General features: G+C 46.0%; 1 protein-coding gene across 1 annotated transcript in view; it reads left to right on the forward strand.

Moving 5' to 3' along the window:
• Window positions 1-7,394, forward strand: part of LOC119047012 (atherin-like) — a 17,382-nt gene extending 9,988 nt beyond the window's left edge. The window contains exon 2 of the mRNA XM_037142293.2: window positions 7,251-7,394. Coding sequence (XP_036998188.2) covers window positions 7,251-7,370 — 120 coding nt within the window. The 3' untranslated portion in view covers window positions 7,371-7,394. The remainder of the gene's footprint in view (window positions 1-7,250) is intronic.
• Window positions 7,395-12,162: the final 4,768 nt, after the last annotated feature.

A 12,162-nucleotide genomic window follows, 5' to 3' on the forward strand; every position in this document is an offset into this window, starting at 1 on the left:
TTAATTTGGAAAGTGCAGGAAACACTGACTGAGAGGATGAAGACAGCTAAGTGAAGGGGTCCTAAGAGTGCAGATGGACCCAGCCACTTCTGAGGGTGACTGGAGCCTTAGACACAGAGAACTCTGGGGCACAGTAAAAAACACACCACTTACGGCCTTCCCACCCGAGGGGTAGGGCTGACGGGGTGAACAGACATCCTTTCTGGCTGACAGCTGCTCAGCCGTGTTGATCAGCTTGCTCTTCCTGCTTCCTGGGCCAGCAGGCACAGCATGTTCTGGGAACCTGGGAAAAAGCCCTCCACCCCGAGCTGCAGATACTGGCAGCTGGAGAAGTAAGCCCTGAGGAATATGGATCGAACCCTGACAGCATCTGCTGCACCTTCCGTTAGGGAACTATTCCTCTCCAAAGTCTTTCTAAAGGCTCCTGTTGAAGCTGTCAGTCTGAGAACCCGACACGTTCCACCCACAAGTGTGGGCACATGACACACATCTAGCCAAACATAGTAGCTGATTCCCTGGGGAATCATCTCAAGGGGTGGACATGTTATTTAAGCAGGGCCAATCAGAATGCTTTCCTGGGATTTTTTATACACTTGCTGGAAGAGAGTTCTCTCTTCTCTCTGTCACTAACTGGGTAGGATGTAAGGCTTTGCATAGAAGGAGCTCATCTGCAATAGAAATGAATTCGGCCAGCATGTAGACGAGCGGAACTGAGACACGAGGGAGAAGACCGAGGGAGAAGATGACAATGATGATGTTGGTCCCCTGGTCCCATTGTACCTCTGATTTTCATGTGCCAGTAAATTCCTCATCTTTCCTCCACTCTAAACTATTGGCTTCAGCTGGTGTGATTTCTTTTTTCCTCACTAGCAACAATCAAGTTCTAACTATTGCAGAGCCCATTCACGTTCTACTCCCTTAGGCTCAGAAGTGGCAGCACTTCAGGGATGAAGACATATTTGTTGACCAAAATCTTGCTGGGATTATGAGCCTGAGCACTCGAGGCCAGGCCATTCCTGTGCTGTTGATGCCCAGAAGGCTGGGCTCAACTGGAAAGCTTCATAGTTTTCTTTTTCAAGTTACATAATACATATGATTCCAGGAAGTAGGAATGTAGAATGGGGATGGGAAATAGAGAATCAGAGGTTGCTGGGCTGGGTACATGCCAAGTTGTCCAATGCTGGGGTGACTGTGTGGTCGATTCCATGAAACTTTTTGGAGAGCCCAAGAAATTCATCTCAAACGGTCCACCCGGGATATGAAAGGGGACACATTTGTTTATCACTTCCTGCACCCCTGTGGGTCAACTGTAGCCCATGGGGGTTAACCCCACTGCCAAGTTCTGGGTTGTGTGTGTGGGGGTCCCTGGAAGGTTCTGCAGCGCTGCACACCATGATGTCTGAGAAGTCCCAGGACCAAAGGCAAGATGTGCGTGGTTGTGGCTGGGCATCCCCGTGATTGTGGTTTTGGTCTGTGCAGAACAGCTGAGGCCTGTGCAGAATTGCTAGCTGTGCAGTATAACAAGAGTGAAGGGTGGGGAGGGTCCGAGGGGCTTGTTTCTCACTAAATGACCATTTTTCACCTAACAGAGTGAAGACCACTCACCAAAACTCTCTTCAATCAGACTGAAAACTGGAGAGTTGTTTTGCTACTCTTTGTTGAACTCCAATCTCTTGCAAAGTCCCTTTTCCGGCCTAGGTGTCACCTTCTGGAAGTCAAGAGGTTTGGCAGGGTTGAGTCTGCCTATTGGGTCCTTGGCCCTGCCCACTCCTGACCCCTTTGGCGGGCTGGCACCAATACTGCCCTTGCTGGCACATCCTCCCCCTGTTCCTGCTACTTCTTAACATTGCAAAGGAGAATTGATTTTTTTAAAAAAAATTGAATTCTGACCTTATCCATTATACCACCCAATGGAAAGCAGGGTGGGCTGGTTATTTCCCATGTACTTGCTCCCCGGACCCATTTTCCATCTGTTCTGCGTCCTGGAAGTCTGACTTTGATGGATGGCGTCACCCGGGCCCCCTCCCTTGTGACTGCCTGTTGGGTTCAGCCGGGAGATTGGAGGGAGGGAGGAGAGAAGTCAGGACATTTCTTACCCTGCACACTCCCTGCTCAGAGCTGAGGTCTGTCAGTGGCTGCTTCCCTCCACGGGCACAGCTCCTGCCAGGAGATCCCGTTAAAGAGAAATTATTCTGACACTTGTTAAGGATGCAAGATAGACTTTATTCAAGACTATTGCAACAGGAGAGAGAGACAGAGAGACAGAGACAGACAGAGAGACAGAGAGACATTGGTGTGGCAGAGACCAGGAATTGAACCTTCAAACTTCTGGTGTCCGAGTCGATGCTCCAACAAACTGAGCCACACAGCCATGGCTTATTTAATTTTTAGTGTATTGTATTTATTAAATCAAATGGAGTATTCTCTGTTAATTAACTTAAGCCAGATTTCTTTATCCATTGCATGCTGCTGTTATAGGTCCCTTAAAGCCAAAGAGACGCTTACTTTAACGAATATTACAGACAAGTATGGAATTTTATTTGCATATTGCTCATACTAAGTTCTTCCTCTCTGTGGACCTATAATAATTTCCCTTCTCCAGCATGGAATAAACACCTCAGAAAAAAGTCTTATATAAGCCTGAATGTATATTTTAAATGTTCTAGGGGAAAGTACTGTTCAGAGGACTTCTGTGGCAGTTTTTTTTTTTTTTGGTTTGTTTATAGTAAAACCAAGAACCGAGATTTTTATATATTATATTTTATATATTGTGTTTGCTTAAAGTCAGGCAGGTCTGCAGACACATTGCTGTCTGTGAGGAATCTACAGCCTGTGAAGGGGAACTAAGAGGGAGTTTTCACAAAGCAAGTTGTAAAGGTTAGTGGATGCTACAAGATCCTCTGTGTGACCCAAACCCCTCTGACACATCAAAAGTGGAAACTGATTCAGAACAGCAGCGGTCACTAGATCAAGAATTCACCCTTGCTGGTCGGGTATCTCAGTGGGTTGGAGCATCGCCCTGATACACCAAGGTTACAGAGTGGATCCCTGGTCAGGCTCATACAAGAAGCAACCAATGAATGCAATAAATAAGTGGAACAACAAGTGGATGTTTCTCCCCCTCTCTCTCTCATTCTCTCTTTTTTTCTCCCTCTCTCAAAAATCAGTAAATGAAAATTAAAACAAAAATTAACTCATGGTTCCTTTACTGTGACGAGAACTCACTTCTGCACAGAGGAGCCTATTGTATTCCATCTCCATCAGAAAGAGCTTGTTTATATTGACGCTGATTCTGTCTTCCTATGACAGTTGGCTTTGATCTGCTCTCAGGGGGTCCACAAAAGAGACTCTCATGGGCTGCAAGAGAGAGAGCCCCTTCCAAGTGGAGAGACAGTTCTGTTGTCACTGAAGTTGCTCTCCTGCAGGAGTACCTGTGTCTGTGCTTGTCGCCCCCTCCCGAGCACTGCCCCAGCTGGCCGGGGGCCTCCTTGAGGCCTGACCGCCAGCCACATGGGAACACAGCTCTCAAAGTACGGTCTGACCAGCTCTCATGGGAGTTTTTTCTTTTCGTTTTCCATTTCTCCCCTATGTTCTCGGCACAGTGCTGCTCTAGAGCCAGCTGGATCTGCTTCTCCCTCCCGCCCTCCTCTACTCCGAATCACTGTGGGGGTGGGTACAGAGAGGGGAGGGACTCTTCCTGCAGCTGCGTTTCCCAGGCTCCCTGGTCAGTGGCTTCCTGTCACTGGGTTTGGCCAAAGAGACACTGGTGGGAGATTGGAGGTGGGAGGGGAGTATCTACCTCTGTGTGAGCAAACCTCCAGCAGCCACACCTACTCTGCTCCAGCTTCCCCTGGGTGTCCCCAGCCTCAGGACTCTAGTCTCCCCCTGCCATCTCTCTGTCTCTCTAGCCCACTGCTGGTCACCCGTCTCTGCTGCAGCAAACTTCTGGGCACTTCACCAACCTGCTCATCTTCTGCAGGGTACAGTCAATACCCTGCATTCAATTCGTCCTGCTCATACACTTGACTAACTACATCTACTTACATAGTTTTTGTTTTCCAGTGGACTCCAGCGCAGCGTGCTGCTTCTAGTAAGGCGGTTCGAGATTGCATGCGGGCCTGGGGATTGGCACTGAAATACCAGCTGCTGTTAGATCCTTGTACATGCATTTTCCGCATGTGCTCCCGCCATTGTGGCTATTTCATGGAAGAGGAAACGAGGCTCAGGAAAGGTATGACAGAACCAGGATTTGGGTAAGCTGCTGTCCAAACCCACCACCATGAGACTGCACTGCCCTGCTCGGCAACTTGGGACCACACTGCCCTTACCCACGGGCAGCTAAAACTCCAGGTTACATGAGCCCTTCCAGCATCTTCGGGCTGTATGCCTGGAACCCAAGCAGGACTCCCTCCGAGAGACTCATAATTCCCGAGACAGACCACTCAGGAGCTCTGTTTTACGCACTCAGTCAGCGGCACCATGCCTTCATTTTCCAAACGTTCCTGGGAGCCTCTTTTCAGAGATCTGACGATCAGAGAGTTCTGTGCTCATGCTATAAATGTCGCCTTCTATAAATATCATTTTGTGTGAGGCACCTGCTTCAGCGCGACAGCCACCTTGCTGAGAGCAGCAAGTCTCAGGGTTATGTTTTATTCCCATCTCTAGTTACAGCTGAGTTGGGATTTCTTTTCTGTTTTCTTTTTAATTTATAGCCCCAAGGAAAATGTGGAGACCAGGACACTGACCTTAACATTTCTGTAAGGTTTTCGCAGTGAAAAAATAAAGCCTATGTAAAAATGATGGCACCGATTTTTCTAGTTGTCTCAGAGCACAGACAGCTGAGCTACTCCGGGTCAAGTGTCTTGGCTCCAAACTCTGCTTCTTGGTGGGGTGGCAAGGGAGTGGGGAGTGAGGAAGCTGAGACCCCTGGGTTCAGGCTGCCTGGGTTCAGAGAGTCCCTCTGCAGTGTTCGAGCTGTGCAGCACTGGGAGACAGCTTCACCTCTCAGCGCCTCGGTTCCTTCACTTATGTCAGGGGGTAGCGGCAGTGTCTCCTCTGGCTGATGGGAGAATTATCTGGTGTGGCGGTGGTAAAGCGCACAGCACAGTGCCCCGTGCGTAGACCACAATCCACAGAGAGGCGTTACTCTTACTAATACGGCATAATCTAGTTAGTATATAATGTATGTGACACGAATTATTATTACTAGTAATAATATAATATTATCATGCTTCCATATACATATTATCTAACTTGCCCACCTGGTCAGGTGGTGGGACTCAAAAGACGCAGTAATATCAGGGAGCTCAGGTGCTTACACACACTAGTCTCTGCCCATTGTTCATTTCCTGGGTCAACAGCAGGTTTAAATGTTTACTGTGGATTTCTCCCTGCCCCCACTTGTGCTCACCCCTCTTCTGCCCTGGCTGCTATTACAGAGGCGGTCCTAGCTTGCATGATGCCGATCACTCCCTCTTTCCTGAGGTACTGCCTCCTTCCCTGCTGGGAAGTTCAACTCAATCCACTTTGTAGGCTTCTTTTCCTTTAAGTGCTGGTGATCCTTCAGGCCTCTGGGCCTGCGTAGTAGGGCTTTTTCTCCCTAAGTGCTCTTCCTTGGCCACACCAAACACCCCTGGCCTAATCGCCACCTGCAGACCGTGGCTTCCAGATCTGCATCTCTGACCCAGTCTCTAGCCTCTGTCCATCTCCATGCTGATGTCCCCCAGTAGTTCAAATGCCACCTGTCCCAAGTGAACTCATCTCCTCCACCCACTGAGATGATCAGGCCCCAAACCCAGGAATCGTCCTTCAGTCTTTTCAAAAACTTTCATTAAACATTTTTTAAGTGCACAGTTCAGTGATTTGTCAAATTTTTATAAACGTGCAACCATGATCATTTTCTCATTCCAAATCGTTTTTGACAACCACCAAAAGAAGCCCCGTGCTCATTATCAGTCGCTGCACGTTCCCCTCCCGCAGCCCCAGCCCCCACTGGTCTACCCGCTGTTTGTATGGATTTGCTCCTCTGAATCCTATGGTATGTGGTCTTTTGCACTGGGTTTCTTTCACTTAGCATGGCGTTTTCATGGAGTGTCACTGCTGCAGAATGAATCATTGCTTTTTATGGTTGGATAACATAATATTCCATTATACGGCTAGACCACATTTTGCTTATCCATTATCAGTCAATGGACATTTAGGTTTTCAGTTTTGGTTATTATGAATAATACTACCATAAACATTCAAATACAAGTTTTTATGTAGGTGTATGTTTTCATTTTCCTTGGGTAGGTTCATAAAATTGGAATTATTGGGTCACATGATGTCTCTCTGTTTATTATGAGGAACTGCCAAACTGCTATCCAAAGCAGATGCACCATTTTACATTCCCACCAGCAGTGTATGAAGATTCCGATTTCTCCGTATCTTCACCAGCGCTTGTTATTGTCGTTTTGATTGTAGCTGTTAGTGGGTATGATGTGACATCTCACTGTGGTTGTGATTTGCATCACCCTAATGACTAGTCTTTTCGGCCATATTTTCACATACTTATTAGCCATTGTATATCTTCTTTGGAGAAATGTCTATTCAACTCCTTTGCCTATTTGTAAATTGGGTTACTTGTCTTTTTTGTTGTGGAGTTGTAAGAGGTGTTTAAGAATATATTTCTGGATACTAGATCTTTATCAGATATAACCAGCGGTCCCCAACCTTTTTGGCACCAGGGACTGGTTTCATGGAAGAAAATTTTCCCATGGACTGGGAGTGGGGAGGTGGTCAGAGGCGGGGCTTAGGCGGTAGCTGTTCCTGCAGGCTGAGGACTAGTACTGGTTTATGGCCTAGGGGTTGGGGACCCTGAGATGTATGATTTGTACATATTTTTACCATTCTATGTTTCTTGATGGTGCCCTTTAAATCACAAAATGTTCCCATTTGCTGAAGTCCAATTTATCTAATTTTTTCCTCTGTCACTTCTGCTTTTTGTGCCATATCTAAGAAATATATCTGTGACCGTTTTGAGTTAATTTTTATATACGGTATGAGGTAGGGGTCCAGCTTCACTCCTCCGCATGTGTTATCCAGTTGCGCCAGCACCATCTGTTGAAAGGTTTATTCTTTCCCCATGAAATTAGCTTGGCACCCTTGTCCAAGATCAATTGACCATAAATGTAAGAGTTTATTTCTGGACTCTCAGTTGCCCTTTTGTGAGTATCACCTCCCTTGACTCTTCTCTCTCCCTCGCTCCACAGCCGCCCATGAACTGTGTACCTGTCGGGAACCCGTGCCGTGTGGTCGGATGTAGGTGTACAGTTGTGAGGGAGATGGACGTCATTCTTGCTGTCACGGACCTGGCATTCTTTTGGAAATAGATCGCAACACACGAGTAAAGAGACAAGCGGAAAAGGTGGCTGTGGATGGTAACGTCTGCTGTGGAAGACAGGAGAAGGTTGTGTGATGGAGAGCGACCATTGGAGCTTACAGAGGCGGCTACTTTGTAACGGGATGCTAGGGAAGGCCACCCTGAAGGGGGACATTCGGGGTCTGATGGGAAGTCAGGCATGCAGAGAATGGGGTAGGGTGTGCCAAGCAGAAGGGCAGAATTTGGCTGAAGATGAAACCACTAAAACACTGAAACCTGCTCGAATTCCACTTAGCACTGGGCTTTCAGTCATGGAGCCATTACTTTCCCTTGAATATAGTGTTTAAATTGTATTCTATTGATTATGCTATTACAGTTGTACTGAGTTTTCCCCCTTTGCTCCCCTCCATCCAGCACCCCCCACTCCCTCAGGCGATCCCCTCAACTTTCTTCATGGTCACGGGTCATGAGGATAAGTTCTTTGGCTTCTCCATTTCCTATACTGTACTTTACATCCCCGTGGCTATTCTGTAACTGTCTATTTATACTTCTTAATACCCTCACTTCTCACCCATTCTCCCACACCCCCTCCCATCTCTTTATCTTTAGCCTTTGGAATTTTAATCATAATGTATTTTGGGGGAGGCCTCTTTGTGTCCATCTTGCTTGAGGCTCTCTGTGCTTCCTGGACTTGCCTGTCTCTTTCCTTTACTAAATTAGGGACATTTTCTTTCACTAATTTTTCCAGAATGGATTTCCAATTCCTTGCTCTTTCTCTTCTCCTTCATAGTCACCCCTATGAAGTGAATGTTATATTACTTAAAGTTGTCCCCCAGGCTGCTTACACTATCTTTGTTTTTTTTATTTTATTTTCTTCTTCTTGTTCTGATTAATTGTCTTTTGCTTCCTTATGTTCCAAATCATTGATTTGATTCTCAGCTCCATCCCCTCCACTGTTGGTTCCCTGTAAGTTGTTCTTTATTTCAATTAGTGTATCCTTCCTTTCTGACTGGATCATTTTTTATGCTGTTAAGGTCCTCCCTAAGCTCCATGAGCATCCTTATAACTAAAGTTTTGAACTCTGTGTCTGATAGATTGCTTATCTCCATTTTGTTTAGCCCTTTTTCTAGAGTTTTGACCTGTCCTTTAATTTGGGCCATGTTTCTTTGTCTCCTTGTTTTGGCAGATTCCCTGTGTTTATTTCTATGTATTAGGTAGAGCTGCTTTGACTCTGTGTTTTTGTAACATGGCCTAATGTAGTAGGTGTACTGTAGGGTCCAGTGGTGTAGCCTCTCCTATCATGCAAGCCGGGTACTTGAGGTGCACCCTTTGTGTGGGCTGAGCACACCCTCCTCTTGTAGTTGAGCCTTGGTTGCTGTTGGCAGATCAATGGGAAGGATTTACCCAGGCCAGTCAGCTGCAAGTACTGGCTGTGACCCCTGACCACCAACCTCTGCCTTCTGTGGAGTATCGGCTGTGTAGGGGCAGGGTGGTGGTGCTCCAACATGGTCTGTCCACTGAGTGCACTGGGCCTGCGGTTTCCCAGGTGATGCAAGCCAAGGTCAGTCCCCAACGATGTTTTGACTGTTCACCCCCCGCCCTGCTGAGTTATAAATAAGTCTGAGATAACTACTACTTGTGCTGGGCCTGGAGATTTCCAGGCAAAGCCAAGCTGTGAATCTAGGCTGCTAGTTCCAGTCCTGGGGCTCACTAAGACCAGCTGCTGCTTGTTTAAGAGGATTTAGGAAGTTTCCCTGGCTGGTGTGGCTCAGTAGATTGAGTACCAGCCTGAAAAGCACAGGTTCGATTCATAGTCAGGGCACATGTCTGGGTTGCAGGCGGGGTTCCCAGTTGGGGGCGTGCGAGAGGCAACCACATATTGATGTTTCTCTCCCTCTCCTCTCCCCCCTTCCCCTATATCTAAAAAAATAAAATAAATAAAATCTTTTTTTAGAAAAGGATTTAGGAAGTTGTGACGCATGATCCAAGACTAGCTATTCATATGGAAAAGCAGTTTGGGTCGGCCTATAAGCTGGGTGGGAAGGAGTCTCTGGGCATCTCCAAGGCAGGTCAAACAGTGTTAGCCAGGTTGATGAAGACTCAGATATGGCACCAGTGTGCCAGCTCAGTGGGGTGAGAGCCCAGAAAAATGACATTGACCTCTGCTTCCCTTGATGCCAGACACCTCGGTCTCCCTCTGCATGCCACTGGCGCCCCTCAAGCTGCCTCCCCAGTGCCAGAGCCCAGAGACGGTGAGTCGGAGTAGGTGAGTCTGTGTGTGGGTTCTTTAAGAGGAACTGCTTGCTTGGTGCTCCAGCAGTTTCTTCCCCCAACTTAATCCCCACTGGTTTTTGTAGCCAGAAATTGTGCGGACTTAATTTCCTGGCACAGGAACCCTGGACTGGAGGGCCTGGTGTGGGGCTGGGTTCCTCACTCCTGAGATATCGCTCCCAAATTTTTATCCACCATGTGTGGATTTGGGACCAGCCCATTGTGCATCTGTGCCCCTCCTACCCGTCTGGAGGGGTGTTTCTTTAATTCCATAGTTGTCAGACTTTCCATTCAACTTGATTGTTGTCAGTCCTGAGTGATGGTTGTTCTGTATTTTAGTTCAGATTTTGTTGTGGCTGTGTGAAGGGGTGAGCCACGTCTACCTACGCCACCATCTTGCCCAGAGATAATTTAAGTCTATGTGAATCCAGTGTTCTGTTTTTAACAACCTATAGTATATACATGGAAATAACTGCTTATCTCCCTTACTAGACTGTGAGCCCCAAGCAGGCAGGAAGAGTTTTCGTTTAGTTCAAATTTGCAAGCAAGCATCTCTTACACATGCCACTTTTATTGCCCAAGTATAATAATCAAGAAATTTCCAAGAGATTCAGATTGTTTGCATTTCTTAGATTATTGGAAGGCTTGGCACTTTTGTGCTAAGACTCCCGCATGGCTGTTAGATCAGAGCTGAGAACTAGCAGCCTCTGGATCTCAGTTCTGAAGAAGAAACTGACACCCAGGGAGGGTGGTCCAGAGAGGATCACCTGCTCCAGGAGAAAATTTCTTACAAGATGAATTCTTGGATGATTTACAGTATATGTCCGCCCCCTACAGGCAAGTCAGTTTGTGAGCCTCTTGGATGCATCATAGGCCCAGTGCCAGAAATGACTGACTGACTGAATGAATGAATGAATACATAAATTTATACCACTCCCTCAATCCTCAATACAGTACAGAGCACATAGTGCCAAATATTTTGATTTATTTTTAAAAAGAAAAAATTAGATTGATTTTTATATTGTGTGGGTCTGAATTTAAACAAACATTTACACATAGCATTTATTGGTGGTGTGCAGTTAATTTTTTTTCTGTCCTAACTGGGCAAGTTGACTCCAGAGTGCTCAAAATCAGGGTTCTCTGTATAGCCAGCCCTTTACATTTTGAGTCCAGCAGAGGGCGACAGCAACAAGGAATAGAAAGAGAACAGCAGTTACCACTGGAATACATTCAAGGTCTTCTTCCAGGGAATGTCAGGATTGGGCCACTTTTTTCTTTTTGTTTGTTTGTTGTTTAATAGATAGACAGATAACTATCTATCTATTAAAAATAACTACCAAAAATAACTATCTATTCATACCTTTCTCCACTTTATCCAAAAGGTAGTGATAACAAAAGGTGTTCTGAATATACTGTTCTGTACCTTGCTTTTCTTTATTCATGATGCATCTTTTTAAAAAAGATTTTATTTGTTAATTTGCAGAAAGAGAGAAAGAGAGGGAGAAAGAGAGGTAGAGAAACATTGATGTGTGAGAGATGCATTGATCAGTTGCCTCTTGCACACCCCCGACTGTGGACCCTTCCAACAACCCACCCACATGCCCTGACTGGGAATTGAATGGCGACCTTTCGGTTCACAGGCCAGTACTCAATCCACTGAGCCACGCCAACCAGAGATTGTGATGTATGGTGTAGAATGTTCCATGAGAGAAATTTCTCTTTCTCTCCATCTTTCACAGCTGCATAATTCTCCATGGCATATTCATATCATTGTCTATGCATTCAGTCCCTTACTGATGGGCATTCAGGTTATTCCTAATCTTCTGCTACTACAAATAAAACTCGGTGGCTAACATTGAATATATTTTGCATGCACACACACACGAGTGTATCTATACCAGTGGCCGTCAAACACCGCTGCAAATGAGAATCACCTAGGGGGCCCTTAAAAATCCCAGCACCCAGGCCACGCCTCAGATCAATTACTTCAGAATCTCTAAGAGTGGGACGAGGGCATCCTGGTGATTCCAGTGTCCAGCCAGGAATGGGCATCACTTACCCTGTAGGGGAAGTTGACTGGTCAAGAGCACATAGATTGGTAAATTTTCTAGATACTGCCAAATGGCTTTCAGAGGCGGTTGTGCCAACTTTCACTCCCACCTGCTACGTACCCACATAAGAGGGCCTGGGTCTTCATAATCTCACCAACAAAGCAGGCTAGTCACACTTCGATTTCTGCCAACCCACTTATTTTTTAAAGTATCTCAGTCCTGCTTTAATTTGCATTTGTTATTGGATTAATATTAGGCATCTTTTTCTTTTGGTTGGCTTCTCTCTATGTGAGCAAGACTAATTCTTTGTGATTTGAGTTATAAATACTTTTCACTTTTTTGTCTTTGGTTTTTACACTTTACACATGAGGTAGTATTTTTTTCCCTTGAGGAAGATTTTTAAAAATATATTTGAAATGTATCCATCTTTTGGTATGACTCCTGAATTTTGATCATGGTTACAAGGTCTTTTCCCTTTTC

The sequence above is a fragment of the Artibeus jamaicensis genome, unplaced genomic scaffold (assembly GCF_021234435.1).
Source record: "Artibeus jamaicensis isolate MK-2021 breed Jamaican fruit bat unplaced genomic scaffold, CSHL_Jam_final contig_464, whole genome shotgun sequence".
Lineage (NCBI taxonomy): Eukaryota > Metazoa > Chordata > Mammalia > Chiroptera > Phyllostomidae > Artibeus > Artibeus jamaicensis.